Source organism: Anser anser (assembly GCF_964211835.1).
Source record: "Anser anser genome assembly, chromosome: 1".
Lineage (NCBI taxonomy): Eukaryota > Metazoa > Chordata > Aves > Anseriformes > Anatidae > Anser > Anser anser.
This window is the reverse complement of record NC_139720.1, coordinates 214,320,166-214,338,259: the sequence shown is the minus strand read 5'-3', so window position 1 is coordinate 214,338,259 and position 18,094 is coordinate 214,320,166. Positions and strand designations below refer to the sequence as shown.

The 18,094-nt window shown below is 49.8% G+C and overlaps 2 protein-coding genes across 7 annotated transcripts in view; one reads left to right on the top strand and one right to left on the bottom strand.

Annotated features, from left to right (window-relative positions):
- PPME1 (protein phosphatase methylesterase 1) overlaps window positions 1–9,154 on the bottom strand; it is a 30,885-nt gene extending 21,731 nt beyond the window's left edge. The window contains exons 1-2 of one of the 4 annotated variants that reach the window (XM_083820967.1): window positions 1,223–1,390; window positions 562–711 (exon numbers count right to left, since the gene is read on the bottom strand). In XM_083820967.1, the coding sequence (XP_083677093.1) occupies window positions 562–647 (86 nt within the window). In that variant the 5' untranslated portion in view covers window positions 648–711; window positions 1,223–1,390. Of the gene's footprint in view, window positions 1–561; window positions 846–1,222; window positions 1,391–2,238; window positions 2,439–8,983 lie in introns of those variants that run through there. The other 3 variants (XM_083820965.1, XM_083820968.1, XM_083820966.1) reach the window with 3 other exon arrangements.
- A 50-nt stretch (window positions 9,155–9,204) lies between these two features.
- C2CD3 (C2 domain containing 3 centriole elongation regulator) overlaps window positions 9,205–18,094 on the top strand; it is a 52,118-nt gene continuing 43,228 nt past the window's right edge. For all 3 annotated transcript variants that reach the window (XM_083820947.1, XM_083820948.1, XM_083820946.1), the window contains exons 1-8: window positions 9,205–9,699; window positions 11,132–11,289; window positions 11,916–12,115; window positions 12,544–12,761; window positions 13,936–14,068; window positions 15,497–15,625; window positions 16,826–16,970; window positions 17,350–17,510. In XM_083820947.1, the coding sequence (XP_083677073.1) occupies window positions 9,345–9,699; window positions 11,132–11,289; window positions 11,916–12,115; window positions 12,544–12,761; window positions 13,936–14,068; window positions 15,497–15,625; window positions 16,826–16,970; window positions 17,350–17,510 (1,499 nt within the window). In that variant the 5' untranslated portion in view covers window positions 9,205–9,344. The remainder of the gene's footprint in view (window positions 9,700–11,131; window positions 11,290–11,915; window positions 12,116–12,543; window positions 12,762–13,935; window positions 14,069–15,496; window positions 15,626–16,825; window positions 16,971–17,349; window positions 17,511–18,094) is intronic.

Sequence of the window (18,094 nt, the reverse complement as noted above, 5' to 3'; positions counted from 1 at the left end):
AAATAAAACTCCTATTTCCCCCGATATTTCTAGAAAACGAAACCTAAAACAGCCGCCCCCTGAATGCTCCAAATTCGCTTCTGTGGGTTTCCAGACTCTGGTATTGTTCTCGTCAAGCTTCAGTTAAATAAAACGGGGTGTCACACACCTACACGAACCCAGAAGACATTCGTCTCAGAGAACGAGATGAAGCTGAGGCAGTGGAAGAGATGAAAAACCACCTCATTCTTTCAAAGCAGGCCGTAGCTCAAGAGGCACAGAGCAAGAGAACAGAGGCGACGAGCCGCTGTGATATCAGGAAGAACCGAGCACAGGCGCCCAAGTGTCCAGGGAGAGAAGGCCACGTTTGCTGCAGCACTGATAAAACATCCCGCTAGGGGAAAAAAAAACAACTCCCACTGAAGATGAAGACCCAGAAAACTGCAACCGCCGAACTTCACAACGACTCTATGATTGCCTTGATGATGCTACGATTATTAATAGACGGTTTATCACCCAGGACCACCAGGATGAGGAGAGGCGGCGGCAGCTCCGTAACGAGGGGAACCCGCTATGACACGCCTCCAGGTTTTCGCCACGAGCACCAAGGGGATCTCCGGGGGCCGCATCCTCAGCGCCAGGCGGTGCTCATGGAGGGCAGTTTCCATCCTCTCGCCACACAAAACTGCTTCCACGGCAGCCGTGACAGCAGCGCCACGAGTCAATTAAGAGCTGAAGCAAAAAGGAGAACTTTGCTTGCTTTTAAGCCCACGCCATCACGGCGTCTGCCCATCCTTTACAATATTAAGGACTGCACAAACCTCTGTTACATTTCCCTCGCCTGGCCAGGTGCTTTTCCGGCCGAGAGCCCAACTTTATTGATTCCCTCCTCGCCTGGAAGCCATCCCAGCCCCTAACCTGCTCTCTCCATACCATTTCTTGAACTTGCTGTAACGGAGCGAGCAGCCCACGGCTTGGGGAATTCCCCCTCTCCTAGGATGCGCGGTTAATGACAACAAATTTCACCATTATTCTAAAAATGCTGCGTTTCAGGCTTTTCTACAGCGTGTTGCTGCTGATTTCAGGTTTGATTGTCCCGAATAGATGCGTGTGATTAGTGAGTATCATCACCCACCTGGCTGCAACCCTCCCACGGAATTCATCGAGCTGGTGAACCGCAGGAACCCCCTGGAAACTTCCCTTTTATTGTGAGATCTGAACGTCTGTGAGTGGTTTTTCCTACCCATAATGGAGGCAGGATTCCCACAGGAAGCTGCTGGTTGATCCCGTCACGCCGGATGAAGGCTCCTGGTTGCGTGACAAATTCCTTCTCTTGTGAGAGCAGGGCCACAGCGGGGACAGCAAGCAGCACACAAATGAGAACCGGTTCTGGGGACACAGCGTCCTGCTGCTAGTGCGAGGGCGTTACACCAGCACCGGGTCGTAGAGATAAGAAATCAAAGAAGCTGTCAGCAGCACGAATTTGGGATATTTGGAACCAAAACTCAGTTGCACGGCAATGCTACAGCGATGGGAGGTAGCTTGCGTTGTCCCCGATGGCAGCGGGCTCAGGATCTGTCACAAAAGGCAAACCCCAGCCCGTGGTTTCTCCCGATAAGAGCAGACCTCCGAGCACTCAAGGCTGACAGAAGCAGCGTTAAGCGCAGCACTAACCGAAACCAGCTGCCACGCAGAAATCATTCCCTAATCCTACAAGGCCGAGAGCAAGCTGTCCCCGTCCCCGTGGCTCGGTGCCTCACTCCGCCCAGAGCAGGGAACCGTACCAAAAACCCGGGGATCATTCTGAAGCCTTTTGGGGTGACCCGACGCAGCTCCTTCTCCTGGCAGACACCGGTGGCAGGGGAATGGTCGGACCAGATGACCTCGGAGGTCATTTGAACCCTGATGATTTTAGGATTTTATGGCCCGCCAGCTGCTGCGAGCGCTCGTGCAGTCACCGTAACGCAGGAGGAAGCTGCACTGCTAAAGATTGCTGCCCCTCCATTCCCCTCTCCTTACCATCTACCTGCTCCCAGTTTTGTAGGAAAAAACAAATGGGGAATAAAAACAAAAGAGAAAAACATGCCATGAAACCAGAGACTTGTTTTAACATCTCCAAGGCCGTTTCTGGTAGCAAAAGTGCAACGCAAGGTCTACTCCTAAAGCTCTGGAAGCTCCACAGACCTCCTCCTGCTGAAGGTCTCCTGCAGGAGGCAGTCAGATGCTAACACCAAGATAAAACCACGACGGATAACTCACGGGTTGCAAGAGGAGCCCGTGAAATCAGAGCCGAGCCGCTCCCTGGGAACTTGCCGCTCCGCTTCTTGTGCCGTTGTTGAATTTCGTGGTGTTAGTAAATGCTCCAAACTCAGCTTAATAAGAGTTAACGCCTCCAGAGAAAGTGTCGTGTCAGAGATGAAGTCTCTGGGACCTGTAAATCCTGGAACTCCTGCTTGCAGGAATTAGAGCAGAAAGCAAAAAGGACCTGGGAGTCAAAAACTGTCGTCACCTCTGACGCAACTACTGCAGACTAATTGAAATCGCAATACTTGCCTCCAAATAACGCTGGGGAAAAACGCAAGGGGCCTCTGATTTAAACCCCAAACAGGGTAAGGCCAGCCGTGGAGCTTTCCACGAGACAGCAAGTCCAACAAGCAACGGCTGCAGTTTTGCACCTCGCTGTGCCGCAGCGGTACTTTGCCGACCAAATATTTAAGCTGTCAGAAGTAATTACCGCTTTTTAAAGCATCCGGCAGACCAAAACAGAAGCGGCTCCAAAACAATAGCTTGTCGAGAACGTGCCTTAGCCTCGAAGCCAGGCAGCCACCACGCGGGACCTGGAATCCCAAAACAAGTTCTGGGCACGCTCTGCCGCTGGTTTTATTGTCCCGCGCGGTCTGCCAGGGCACCGGGAGCCCACGCGTTTCACCAAATTCCTCACCAGTCCGCACCGGGCTCTTCCTTCGGCTATTAAAACAAAAATCAAAGTTGTATCGAGCAGGGAGAAGCGTTTTTAGAAGTCCCTTTTTCTGTCGACCTCGGCTCCATATTTACAACCATAAAACCAATTGCAGAACATAGATACTTTACCCTTGTGTTGTATTTGAACCTGACCAAAATAAATTAAATACAAGCTACTTAAGAATCGCCACGGCTGACAAATTGTGTTTTAAGAAAAAAAAAACTAAAAATTGGCCAGAACAGTGTGTTAAGTTCTGCATAAGACTCTGAAAACACAAAGTGATTCTTTATTAAAGAAAAATCGGAAGAAAAAATGATTAAAGAGGGAGAAACTAGTCACAAGCGTCACGATCAAATTAAGCACATCAGATTCAATCAAGGCCTTCCAGCTAATTAAAAGATCCCGGAGAACATGCATCGTTTTTATTCCCGCGCTGGAAAACAACAGCAAACTCTTCAGCGCCAAATCTCATTTCGATGCTCAGCTCCGATTAAGCTGGGTCTAGAAGGGAGCTAATGAAGAACTTACAATTAAGCTGTGTCTAGAAGGGAGCTAATGAAGAACTTAAGTAAGATGCACACGCAGAGGCTGTTCCAGCTGTCAGGAGCTGCTTCTAGGGGGGTCTCGACCCCTCACTAGTGGTTTTGTAAGCTCCGTTTTACCAATCCAAGCTGGATTTTATTTCCTTTTCAACCAGGCGACTCAAGCGAAGACCTCAAGGAGCAAATCTGCCTAATTGCCTGCACGCCTTAAAGTAAACAGGCACTAAAAAACCCGAACGCGAGCTCCTCTCACCGGGGTGGCTTCCGTGCGCCGCCCAAGCGAAAGGGAAGCGCCACCTCCCTCCCCACAGCCGGAGGACGCGGCCAGAGAGCGCTTAGGAGACGAATAAATCAGGGCAGCAGTGCACGTGCAGCTGGGAGGGGGCTGGAATTTAGAGGAGAGGAGGCAGAAATCGAGGGCAGCGTGCCGCGAGATACAAAGAAATCCAAGCGTGCGCCTCGCACTGCTGCACGAGCCATCTAAGCGCTGTCACAGCAGCCATTTTAGCCACCCGGGGCTGGGGTTTTGCTGAAACATTAACGCCGGCGCTGCACACAAAGGGAGGATTCGGTCTCCCCGCCGCCCCGCCGTGCCTGCCTGCATCTTCCCCTGCGTCATTTCCCGACAGACAACGGTAAACGTGGAGGAGCCCGCAGGCACAAACAGGGCTAAGATGAACGGCGGCGGAGCAGAGCAGCAGCCAGCCCCACGCGGGCACGGCTCCGCTGTTTGTGTCGGCCGCTCTGATGACCTGAGCGAGACTTCCCAGTAAAGGAAGCGCAAGGAAGCGATCGTACTGGAAAACGGCAAAAAAATAAATAAGACACAAACCTACTCTCACCCACGTGAAGGCGGCAGCGGGCGATGTTTTATTTCACACCGCTGGAACGTAGCGATCTTAACAGGGCACGACAAAAAAGCTGCAAGGATTTATTTTGGCTAAGAAGCCCTCGGCACTTCTGGGAAAAGCTTCTTCACCAAAACGTTAATCCCAAGGGAAGCTGGAAAATGGTTTTTTTTTTGAAGGAAGCATCCCACCTACCCCCGGAACCTGCCCTTCAAGCCGGGGACGGCTGGTGCCTGAGGCACCTCAGTGCCGCAGTAAATTACGTGCCCAAAGCAATCTCACCTGCGCCACCCTCTGCTCCTTCCCTTTTCCTCTCAGCCACCCCACAGAGCCACGGCAACACTGCCTGCCTGATAAAAGAGAACATTTTTAAAGTTAGGATTAGAATTAAATAAAAAAAAAAAAAGAATTGGGGGGAATAAAAGAGAATCCAACACTCCGGTCTGAGGCCTGGCGTAGTCGAAGCGAAGCATTCCTCTGCAGAAAAACCAGCTTGCCGGTGCTGCTGGCTAATTAGCGAAAACAAACGCTGATGGCCCTGCTTCCACGTTAAGGCATTCCTAAGAGCCCAGAAACGAAACGGATTTATAAGGACGAGACGATAAAAGCCCAAACAAATCTTCTTCTAATTTTAACTATTTTTGTTCCCCACGAAAGCTTGAGTTTTACAGGACTATTTTGGTGTGCCTGGGGTATCTGCCGGCGCCCTAAGTCGCACAAAGATTTTCCAGTGCCTAAAGTTACGTAGAAACGATTCACACAGATACGGCCGAGACGCGAGCAGCCACACAGCGAAACCGTAGAAGGCGACCTGAGTTGAGAGGTAGTCGTGCCACTAGGAAGAGAGAAATCACCGTGCTGAGATGTGCGCATGAAGTTACCACCCACAAACGCACACGAAATTATCTTCCCAGTTCCCAGGCATGCCAAAGCCTCTGCTGAAATCCCATTCCCACTTTTGTGCTGCTGTCCAAACCCCAAAACGTCAGATGAGATCAACGGGAGAGGCCAGAGGTCTCGAGGGGAGAAGAAAAGGTTCCAGGCAGCAAAGCGTCGAGCCCCCAGCCTGAGCAGGCTCAGGAGCGAGCGGGGAGGCGGTGCTGACCCCTAGGCACACCTCACCTGCAAGCTCATCAGCACCAACAGGCCAAAAAAAAAAAAAAAGGAAGGAGACGATCACAAAAACGCTTTGGCAGGTCCCACCCCGTGCAGCCCTGCCGGTGGAAAGCCCACAGGTCCGAGCCAAAGCGTCTGCTACAGCGCCGAGACCAGAACCCATCACCCAGCCCACGTTACCAGACAGGGGCTGGAGCTCTCTGCTGTGCCACCCTACCCGCGTGGGGCATCCAAAACGTATTTAAAAGCCGCTCCAGGTGCGCCTTGCTCCGCTGTGACAACCCCAAACCCCTCCTCAGCACAGCATTTCTGCCTCCCCGCTGCCCGTCGCGCTTTTTGCCGTCTCCTTTTTGCGTTTAAGCTCCGAGTCTCGCCGTGCGGGGCCGTTCTGGTGCCAGGCGTGCGGTGCCTGCACAGCAGGGTGCCATCCGTAGAGGGATTGCCTCGAGAGCAAACCAAGAACACGAGAGTGCTCCGCAGCCACGAGAGGACTGGGAACTACTCCCAGCTGCTTCTAAGGGGGAGGACTGGGGAATTTCTGATCCTCATCCCAACACCGCGCTTCGTATCAATATTTCTGAAAGTATTTGAAGGGGAAAAGAGAGGTTGATAGCATCATAAAACAACAGGAAACCAAGTTCCCTTCCTAACCATTTCCCTCTCTAACACCGAGCGTTCAAAAACCCTCCGAAGATCGGGAAGAGAAGGAAGTTACATGAATTACTGTATGGGATCGCTACTAAGCAGCACTCCGCCTGCGTAAATATCACTGAGGTGCGAGAACACCCCACAGACGTACAGCACAAAACCCATTAAGGCCACCTGGAACCCAGTCGTTTACCTGCCACGAGCAAGTGAAGCAGCGAGCGTCAGGGGTGCTGCGCCCGCACCTCATTAAGCCGCTCCCTTAACGGCCTTTTGTGGTATTTCCTACCAAAAATTCTCAGGAGCCTGGGTTTCCAGAAGCAGCGCCGACGCAGCAAACGCATCCCCCAGCGCAGCAGCGTTCTGCAGGAAGCCACTTGCTAAGAAAAACAAACAAACAAAAAAAACCAGCCCGGATCTGCCAGCTTACCAACTCCGAGGTCCTGCAGCAGCCAGCAGGTCGCCCGACGTTGCGGGGAATTAATTTTTGACTTCTTACCCTTACCGCGGAGGCGCCTGCCGCCAGGAGCTGACAGCGGCGGCAAGAGAAACTGGGAACCGATCTTCCTCCTGGCGAAGGCCGCCTCAACGCCAGCGTGAAGCCTTTATTAACAAAGTACGAATACCTAATTGAACAGGCAACGAGACGTGGCGCCTATTTATAGCGCCATCACTGCACGCGCTGCTTTAAGGGAAGAATTAGGGTGCTGGCGACGTTCACAGCCCATGAACCCGCCATGAATTACGTTGAAAACTTCACCGAATAACCACAGGAGGCGAGGCTAAGCTAGGCAGGATAAAAGAGGAAGAAATAAGAACCATTTCTTTACCTAAACCAGAAAAAAATCAGCGTTTGGCTTTGTAGAGCGTAAGGGTTTGCTTGCTTAGTCCCATTTTAAAGGGAGCCAGCAGGAGTCAATGAGATATTGAGCATGAAATCTAGCCCTGCGCGCACGACGTCGCCTTCAGCACGCTCCTCTGGAGCGCAAGACCCTCCGCAACACAGGCGGGTGAATTTTTTGTTCGGCGACCCGTGCGCATCACCGCCACACAGCACAACGGCAGGAATCAGAGCCCCGGCGTCCCGACTCCACCTCAGGTAACCGAGAGCCCTGGCAGCACTCCCGAGAGGGAGAAACCCCCTCTGAAAGTCGCTCAGAACCGCTCCTCACTCCCGAGTAATCCTCCAACGCAATTTTTTTGGGGATTAGCCTCAAAGCCGTGCCATTCTACGCGGCTTTAAAATAATCCAAATTAAAAGAAGGGAGCATTTGACGAACATTTGTTAGCGGGGCAGAGTCTAACCGCACCGATTGTATTGTGCCTACTCAAATAACGTAAAGGATGTGATGGAAGAAACATTTTACAACTATGTTTTCAAGGAGAGGAGAAGCAGCCGTCATTCAGATATCTCCCCCATCCCTAAAAACCTAAACATTTCATTTCCGTCGCAGCGGAGTAGCCGTCTTCTTCATTATTTCTTTCAGTTAGCCGATTTCACGCACCAAGGCGACGATTCCCGGCAGGAACTGCGGGGTATTTTTAACCCAAAGCAGAGCACATCGTGTCCTCGGGAGCTGTGCAGCACACACCCGGCCCTGGCGGAGGCTGGCTGGCACGGGAGGACGGCATTCCTCCGAAGGATCCTCCTTTCACCACACCTAGCTGCCTGCGTGGAGCACGAGCTCCCTCCTCACCCCTCTGGAGATGAAATTACTACTCCTCTTCCAAACCATCCCATTTGCAAGGCATTTTCCTCCCTCCGACTCTTAATTAAAGGGCAAAGCTTTCGCCAAGGTTGTCCTTGCCCAGCCAGTCCCTGACAGCTCCCGTCCACGCAGCCAGGCACCAGCCGATCTTCTCTCACGCTTCCAGGGGACGTTCTCGCTCCCGCTTGAACGATTTGCCATCTTTTTACCGTGTCGCACTGTCCCAGATGAAATATTGTCATCACCCGAAGCACCGACTCGCCCACTGCACAGCTTCACGCAAGCTCCTGCTGCCGGGTGAAGCAGCAGGTACAAGCGAGTTACTACAAGGGTATTTTTGCACTTTTTCCCTTAAAATGGAGGCAGGCTAGGGAACACCGGGGTGTGCTCTGGCTCCCGTAAGTCCCAGTCCCCACAAGAAGCCCCCCCAGCACTGCTGCAGTCACCCTCCCCAGCACAGAGGCACCTGCAGAAGCCTGCTCGAGGCTTCCCCAGGCAGGAACTGGGCAGGAATAGGGCTGGCTTGGGGGCTCGCTGGGCTCCCACCCCACATCACCACCCACCTTCCTTCCGTGGATATCCACCTCTGAGGGGCTGCACCCCCACCAGACACACACACACAGAGCTCCCTCCCCCACCAGCCCCCCAGCAGCAAACACCCCAAGCCCCCCAAAAGTACGTGCCAAACACCCCCTAAAACCCTTCCTAAAGCTCTCCCAAGCACCTCAAAGCACCCCCCCAAGCCCCTCAACCCCCACAAAGCACGCCCCAAGCACCCCAAACCATGCCCTAAGCCTCCCCCAAAGCACCCCAAAAACCCCCTCAAAGCACGCCTGAAGACCCCTCAAAGCACCCCCCAAACCCCAAAATACCCCCAAAACACCCCCCAAGCCCCCCCAAAACACCCCAACCCCCTGAAAATACATTCTGAGCCCCCCTAAAGCCCCCCTCCCCAAACACCCCCTAAGCCCAATGAGCACAAAGAGCTCCCAGAACCAGCCCCACGACGCAGGAGGCCCCCACCTTACCCAAAAACCCGTGGCCTCACCGCCCCCCGCCCCAAATCCCCTCAGACCCCCCCCCCAAATCCCCTCAGACCCCCCCCAGCCCCCTCCATCGCCCCCTCAGCCCCACCCCATCGCCCCCCCGTCCCCCAAAGCCGCCTCCCATCGCCCCCCGTACCCCATGCGCATCTTGGAGCCGGCCTGGCCGCCGCCGGGCAGCGGGGGCCGCGGCGGGAGGCGGCCGAGGTGCAGCTGCTTCTCCAGGGCCGACATGGCCGCCGATACGGCCCGGCCCCGCCGCCCCGCCGCCTCTCTCACACGGTCCCGCCGGAAGCGCCTCTGCGAGGGCTGCTGGGAAATGTAGTCCGCGCCTCCATAGGGGTCAACGGGACCGCGTTGCCTTAAGGGAGATGTAGTCCCGGCAGCGCCTCGCGAGGTCTCCTGGGAAATGTAGTCCGCGCCTCCGTGGGGGTCAACGGGAGCGCGGTGCACGATGGGAGGTGTAGTCCCGGAAGCGGCCGTTGCTAGGCAGCGGCTCCATGGGGCCGCGGAGGCCGCAGGCCTCGGGCCCGGCCCCGGGGGGTTCCCGGAGGCGGCGGGGGGCGGGCGGCGGGGCCCGGGGGGGCTCCGAGGGTCGTCCCGGTGAGGTGGCCGCTTCCACCAGCCTGCCGCCGCTGGTGCGGGGCCCGGCGCGCTGCTTCCTCCGCTGTACGCTGGGCCCGGTGCTGTGGGCAGGCCCCGCGCCCCCCGCCTCGGCCCTCGTCCGCCTCCGGTGGTGGGGGGAGACCTCGGGAGGCACCGTCCTGAAGGTCGGGGGGCCCGGGGGGCAGGGGGCGGCCAGCACCCGCTTCGCTGTCCGCTGCGGGCCCCGGCAGCTCGCTGCCTATCTGACGGGTGAGCATGGAGGTCCTGGAGAGCATCCAGGGAAGGGCTGCGAGGGGGCTGGGACACAAGTCCTGTGAGGAGCGGCTGAGGGACCTGGGGGGGTTTGGGCTGGAGAAGAGGAGGCTCAGGGCAGGCCTTATTGCTCTCTGCAACTGCCTGAAAGGAAGGGGTGGGGAGCTGGGGGTCGGCCTCTGCTCACAGGTAACCAGTGATAAGACTAGAGGGAACGGCCTCAAGTTGTGCCAGGGGAGGTTCAGGCTGGAAATGAGGAGACATTTCTGCTCAGCAAGAGCGGTCAGGCGTTGGGACGGGTTGCCCAGGGAGGTGGTGGAGTCCCCGTCCCTGGGGGTGTTCAAGGCAAGGTTGGACGTGGTGCTTGGGGACATGGTTTGGTGGGTGACAGTGGTAGTAGGGGGGTGGTTGGACCAGGTGATCTTGGAGGGCTTTTCCAACCTGAATTATTCTGGGATCCTGGACCAGGAAGGTTTTGTTGTCGCCCTGGGGGCTGGCAGCAGTCCTGCTGGCGGTTGAGGTTTGGGCGGGTCTCCAAAACACTGCCGCCGCCTGTCATTTCGAGGTCAGGCGGCTGTTAGCATATTTTCCACATTAATTATGCATTTTAATTTCAAAGAGTGTGAAGAACACAAAGACATTCAGATGAGCTTGTGCTGTCATTAAGGTGCTTGCTTTACCCAAGGACCTGCAGGAGCTTTATTGGAAGGCTGATGTCCAGTGCGTGTCCCCTGCTGGCACTACTTTTATGGTGATATTCTAGTCTTTATGTGGTAGAGCAGATCTTATACTTGCTTATTACGCCCTGTTATCAGTGCAGTGCTTTCCCTGCTGTCCGATGCCCAAAGAACTTCGTGTCCAAAGAATGGAGCTGCTGAAGGATCTAGGGAACGAGACTTTTTGAGGAGCAGCCGAGGGAGCTGGGGTTGTTTGGCCTGGAGAAAAAAGGAGGCTCGACGTAGACCTTATTGTACTTTATGGTTATCTTGGTTGGTTGTAGTGAGTGGGGATCGGGCGCTTCTCCCAAGCACAGGGTGATAAGACGAGGGGAAATGGCCTCGGGTTGCGCCAGGGGAGGTCGAGGTTGGATTTGGGGAGAAATTTCTTTACTGAAAGGGTTGTGAGGAATTAGAACAGGGCCGCCCAGGGAGGCGGGTGAGTCTCCATCCCTGCAGGTGTTCAAGAGATGTTTAGACGTAGAGCTTGGTGACGTGGTTTAGTGGTGGACTTTAGGACTGGGTAAAGGTTGGACTGGATGGTCTCGGTGGTCTTTTCCAACCTGACTGATTCTACGATCCTGTTTCCCAAGTTTGCGATACAGCTCTGTGTTGACCTCTAGCATCTCTTTCATTTCACCCGACAAGTCTCGGTTGCATTTGATTGTGGCCTTGCCGTGTCACTGAAGTGGAGCTCCTCCTGATTTTTGCAGATATGGGCGTGCTTGTCCTCGAGGTGATGACCAAACTCGACCACCTTCCAACCGGCAGAGTGCAGATCACCCAACTGCCCCAGCTCTCTCCCAGCCACCCGATCGGGGGGTTTTTCACCATACTTTCACCAACGGCTGAGGAACTGGGCGAGCTGCAGGTAATCCTCCCACCTTTGCTCTTTGTTGTCCTGTATAATGCTGTAATGCAGAGTAATCGGGTGTCAGGACCCGGTTGTGCTGTGTATACATCCTACAGACCTGCCCCCTGCCCTAAAACATTTACAGATTAAGGTAAGAAATAAAAAAAACGAGTACCGATGACGTTGACACTGGTTCCCTTGGAAGGATGTGTGGCATTGGTAGTTCAGCTTGAGTCAGAAAATTTGTGAGGGTGAGTTTTAATGGTGGATTTAAAAGTAAATGGTTCTGGATAGTTTCTCTGGAAAACGCGGATAGTTCCGATGTTTCTCTAGAGCCCCACAGGGCTGATGTTTGTAAAATATTCGGAAATCTGGAGAAAAGAAGGTGCAGTTCTGTTCTGCAGCCCTGGCTCTGGTTAATTTATGCTGGGAGATAGTTGCCCGTGGTTTGGAAACGTGGAACGCGAAATAAATAGTTGTGGATGTGTCCGAATTTTAAGATGTTACAGAGCTGAATGATACAAATATCGCTTCGCGTGAAAAAGTGTGAGCTTTCCGTGTCGTGAACAGTGAAGTCGAATAGAGTACGTGCTGCACTTAACTAAGAAAAAGATGAAAAACTGTTTCCACATTCTATTTTTCAGGTTTCGCTGGTTCTCGAACCCCTGTCAGAAACGCATGGCACCGGCAGCCCGGTCCCAGCCCCAGAGGGAAGTTTAGATACCGCTCCTGCTCAGGGAAGCAGCAAGCCCCGGTCTCTTGCTCCGTCGCCGCAATCTGAGCGCACACGGGTGACTGCTGCTGGCCGAGAGCCTGCTGACAGTAGCAGAGCCACAACTCCCAGGTATCTTTTCTTTGCCGTGACAAAATTCTGGCTCGCTTTGCATTTCACGCTTCTCTTAAAGCAATGACAGTACACTTGTGGATTATGGAATACTTGATTTCCTTTGAACACGCCTTTTATGAGCTCCAGAACGTTCAGCATTTAAGAGCCTACAGGGACAGTTTCTCATCGGGTATAAAATTGCATCCTACCTTGACTTGGTTCCATCTGCGCTAGTTGAGGCGCCACGAGTCCTTTATTTACAGCTTCAGTCAGTCTGGCTGATGGGATGAGTGGAAAATGAGGAGTCAGTAAAATGAGATGTCACTTTTCTTTTTGGAGTGGGTGCAGAAGGGAAGCAGCTGCAGTGCTAGGGAGAATTTGAAGAGGTTTGAATCCCTTCACTGCTCCACTTCAAATGGATCAAATGCTGTTTTCTTTTCCAATAGAGGAAAGGACCATTTATTCTTTCAAGAGAACTCTGAAAACATAAAAGACGTTCCTTCTGCTTCCCACCGCCGTCTGATTTTACCAGATGAACGTTTAAAAGTGAATCCTCTAAAGCAGCAAGTGTCATTTCCCGCCAGCGCTGATCCTGACGCGCCTCCCGGAACAAACACGCGTGTGTTCTCTTTGCATAACCCAGCTACAAAGGACCTGCTCTCAGGTTTGTATGCAGTTGGCGTAGAGAGATCTAAGGAAAAGTGACTCTCGCATGCTCTTGCTGTATTACCTCAAACAGAAAAGGATAACAAAAAGATGTTTACTTTAAAAAAATTAATATTTTAATGTGCCTGAGCCCTGACCTGGAGGGATAAAGGAAAAGGAATTTCAGCCTCACAGCCTGTTTAATCGTTGCCATATCTTCTGAGATGCCCAGAAGATGCCGCCCGAGGAGCGGCTGAGGGAGCTGGGCTTGTTCAGCCTGGAGAAGAGGAGGCTCAGGGGAGACCTCATCGCTCTCTACAGTTACCTGAAAGGAGGCTGTAGAGAGGTGGGGGTTGGTCTGTTCTCCTACGTGCCTGGTGACAGGACGAGGGGGAATGGGCTAAAGTTGCGACAGGGGAGTTTTAGGTTGGATGTTAGGAAGTACTTCTTTACCAAAAGGGTTATTAAGCATTGGAACGGGCTGCCCAGGGAGGTGGTGGAGTCACCATCCCTGGAGGTCTTTAAAAGACGTTTAGATGTAGAGCTTAGGGATATGGTTTAGTGGAGTACTTAGTGTTAGGTCGGAGGTTGGACTCGATGATCTTGAGGTCTCTTCCAACCTAGAGAAATCTGTGAATCTGTGAATCTGTGAATCAAAAGATGCCACTCGTGTTCATACAGGGGTTGGGAGGGTTTCTCTGGCATTTTCTGAGGGAAAATGATTTCTTTTCCATCGCCTGCTAATTAATTAGCATCCCTTTTCGATCACGGACCTCCTGGACTGGATTCGAATGAGCGAGTTCCCGTATGTGTAGTCTTTGGAGTTTTTATATTTTATGTATTTATAGAGAGGACTTTAAATTACACTGCTGATGAGGCATCCCAAGGTGACAAGCTACTCTTCCGTAAATTTATCTTGCTACTGGATCTTAATAATGCCTTCTAATGCCTGGCTTGCGTGTGCGGATGAGTTATTTGTACAGCTGTGAGTGGGAGACTGACAGAGGATTGCTGTCACTCCCAGCTGTGCTTTATGGTGTGTAGCATGCACTGAACCTCTATTATGTCAAGATCTCTTTGTAGTAGTATAAAATAGAAGGTTCGTGACTGTATCCAGCATGCTTATTGTGTTTACACACAGCTTTTAAACTGCATTTGAATGCTGAGGTTTCGTCCTTCCACTTATTTCTCAGCTCTTCTGGATCAAGGCAATAAACTCCGCGATGCCATGGTTGTTTCTGCGATGAAGTCTAGCCCGGACATGGAGATTGAACTGAGCGAAGTGCCTCCTTTCGTGACGACGGATGGTTTCAAAGCAGCAGCAAAGTGAGCTTGGAAAGGGGGAAGTGAGATTTAGTTCCAAAACGTTAATTTTGAGGCCTTATCCTTGAAATACTGAGATTCACGTGCTGTATTTTAGGATTCTCAGTCAAAGGGGAAATTAGTCTTTGTGAGTAAAAGCCTCCATTTTGTGTATTGATTTTAATCATCGTGTAGTAAGCCTTGATTTAAATAATTTTAATTATGTTTTGCACTATTTTTATATACAGTACAGAATTATTTAATAATAAAATATCAAACGTTGGTAAAGAGTAGGAGTATGATAAGGAGCATAGCAAATGAAATGTTACTTGCTCACAGAGAACAGGTTTTCAAAGAAATATAGTAATTAGTGGCATAAAGTGAGTACTTTTGCATATTCTAGTTTGCTTCTATGGGTACCAAAACACCCATGAAAATTTGCATCTCTACGTGTGTTCTCAGAATTAGCAGTCATTGTTATTTCTGTAGGAACTTTGCTAGCAGATGGGTAAAAATAAGTGTGCCTTTTCAGCCTCAAACTCCAATTTCTTGTTTTGTAGTAGACTTAGTAAATGTTCTCAATCCAGTGAAAGTGAAATTTAGAAGAATTAAGACAAATGCACATTTTTTGCAAGAGAAACGTTAAATTGTTATTTTTGGAACCAGATGAATAATTGCTTTTTGTTCCACTGTAAGCCAGAAAATGAGGTCATTCTTTAACAGTCAAAGCTGCTGTGCAAATACAATTTAAATCATTCATATGTGAGTAGCAGTAATGTTGTGTTTACACTTTTTCAAAACCTTTTGATACTAAAAACTTGTTTAAGTAAAAAATGGTGTGGAAATGAAAACATAAAAAGCACTGGATCGAAAGTCGCTATCATGTGAAAGACACCTAATGACATGTATAAAAATTATTGGTGGCTCACAGTTCATCTTTTGAGGTATAGATGTGCATACGTGCTTTCTTTGTGATGAATTAATCAGAACAATTACACAGGTTGGCATTCGCCGTGCCCTGAAGAACTCACTGGTTGTAAGACAAGAAGTCCCAGTGCTTTTGCTCAAGCTGTTCATTTTTATTTTTTTTAAGTAGGTGATTTGTTGGACTCTGATTTGTTGGAAAAATTCACAGCATGTCACTTATAAACATCTTACTTGACTTTCTCAAGCCCTCTCTCCTCTTCCTTGCAGCAACTATGTTTAAACTGCAAGTTTGGGCCATCTTGACACGTTGCAAAGTGTAAGATTTTTGGATGAGAAATGTGACTTGCAGCAGGAAGTTGTAGAAAGCTTTTGTGTACCTGGAGGTTAAGCTACAAATTGGAGAAGGCTGAACATAACCTTTGCTTTTTACCCTTTATGCGACTGAAATCCTGAGCGTGCCAGAAAGACTTAATACCTTTATTTTTCCTTTCACTGCTCTCTGTGCTGCTGTCGCTTGTTAACCAGGAGCCCAAACGTCTTGAACTCCGATTTCGTGCCCGCTCCTGAAGATCCCCATCCCTTCACATCTGACATCACAAGTCAGCAGCTGGCCCTCAACTCCGAGGAGAGAGCAATACAGTTACTGTTGGGCAAGTGAGTGTAACGCACTGAGGATTACTGCAAATTGTCCTTGTTTGTCCACTTTATACTGAAAAATGTCTTTTGACCCTTCATATTCTCCACACTTCTGGAAATGTGAATTGCATGAGCTAGTGGTGACAGGAGGTGTTTATCAGCTTGCACTCAGCTTTAATATATGACAACCTGGGTGGCTCGAAGTCCCTTGCTGTAAAGACGACAGAAGATTAATCACAGTCTTTGATAAAATTAAGTTACTTAAAAGTTGTAACTGTTGTGTCCTAAAATATTGAGGTGTACGTAAATACAGTGCTTCTGTGAAGGACTTAGAGTCTGTTAATTAAAAATAGAGAGGACTAATAGTTATTTCTAATCTTTCTCAGGTATTAAGTTGACCTTTCTCTCTTATTTTGTGAAGAGTAGCAAGAGTATAATCAATGCTTCCATTGTCTCTATTCCAGTCAGGGGTAGGAGGCATAAAGCTTCTGTGTCAGATGTGCTTCAGAATTTCAGTTCCTATGTCCTGTTCCCTGCACTTATTTTTTCCCTACACCTACTGGATAACAGTGAAGACTTTGCAGGTCATAAAATGGCTTTGAACTTATAGCACAGATGGAAAACCCTTTAACCAAACCCTTTAGCCAAACAAAACTCAATTTGTTCCAACCGTGCTTTAAAGATAGTTTTATCTATGTACCGAGACACAGTTTGTATTTGTTTTTGATTATTCTGAAGTATTACTGAGAGCTTGAAGAGACCCAAAAGGTATAAAGAGCTTGTGAATTAGTATTATAGGTAGCTGTTTTCAGATACCTTTCACAGTGAAGGTCATCAAGCACTGGAACATTTTGCCCAAAGGGGCTGTGGAGCCCCCAACTTAGCAGATATTCGAAACCCAGCTGGACAATTTCCCAATTTCCATGCTCTAGCTTTGAGCAGCGGGTTGGACCAGACGATCTCCAGAGGTCCCTTCCAACCTCAGCTGTCCTGTGGTTCTGTGTGCATATATTCATAAGCTTTTTATTTCAGATGGGTCCAGAGATGGTATTGTAAGGACTACTAGCTGGGCACAGCGCTGTGCAATCGTAGTTTGGCTGTTTCCAGAGGCAGTGCAGCACAAATCCAGTGTAAAATAGGCAGCGTTGTCAGAATTTGTGTGAAATTGACTGCAGAAGTTGCAATGCTATGTTACATTTCTTTCTTCTGTTTCCACAGTGCTGACTTATCTCCTGTGCGTTTCTGGGATCAGACAGGTTCCCTTTGGGATTCTCTGTCCGTTGGGAGTGAGGTGTATGACAGCGAACTCAATGATCCCCACTACGACCAGAGTCTGCTAGAGAGTCTTTTTTACACGGCTCCTGTAAGTGCAAAGCAGAAGGAAGGTGCTTAATATGCAGTCCCTAAGGGGAAAGGAAATCAGAAGCCTGTATCATAAATAAATAAATCAGTAGTAGTAAAGTTTAATAAAGTATCCTACAGAAATTTGTGAGAACGTTGCTTAAAATTAGTAATGTTAATAATATTAATACCATAAACACTAAAAAGTCAAGTGTTGAATTTGGAAATTGTGAGGACTTAGGCTGTCCAAGAAGTCTTGTTTTTTATGTCTGTGAAAAAACTTGTTAGAATATTATTTGTTTCAAATTATGCAATCCACAAGCTGTGGGTCGCTTTTTTCTTTATGTATCCTTTCCGACAATGATGGCTAACTTATTTTACACGCATTATTTCCATTTCAGAAATCAGACTCCAGTTTAAGTGATTTCCTCAGCGATGAAGACGTTAACCCTTCCAAAGAAATGGGCAAGACAAAAACTGTGAAGAAAGCTGATTCTGTGAATCCACAGAAGGATTCTAGTGCCTTTGATCAGGATCAGAAAGTGACAGAAATTAAGCCCAGGTGAATGGTTGTGACTCCTTTAGCAGCACCTTGCTTGTAAGCTGCTGTTAGCAAGAATGTTATGCTATGCTAATGTTATAACTATGTTATCACGCTCTGTCATTATCACACAATTTACCGAATAACCATTTTGGTGGGGAATTTTCATAGCATTTCTGGGAATGATAGAACCCAGGAATAGCTGTATGTTGTTATAGAAACTGATTTAAAGAGGCGTAATTAGTGAAAATGGTGAGTTTGACAAAAATGCAGTAAGCCTAGTAATATTTTGAACTGTCAAAATAGAAATACTAAGGTCCGAGCGAGCCTTTTGAACTCTCACCCTGTCTCTTGGAACAGTAATCACTTTGTAACCTTCACCATAAATTAGTCCTTGTGCTGAAGAAAGCAGACTCCAGACCAGCCTCGTGCAGTTCTGTGGCCTTGTGTATGTATCAGAACAGCTCGCATCCTGTGATCTGTCTTTGCGTAGCATTTCTAAGTGTACAAAACATGAATCCACTTTACAGGGACAGAGTTCACATCAGCAGAGCATGTTTCACTGCTGCTCTGTGTTCTCTCCTATATCTGCAGTAAGTAAATTC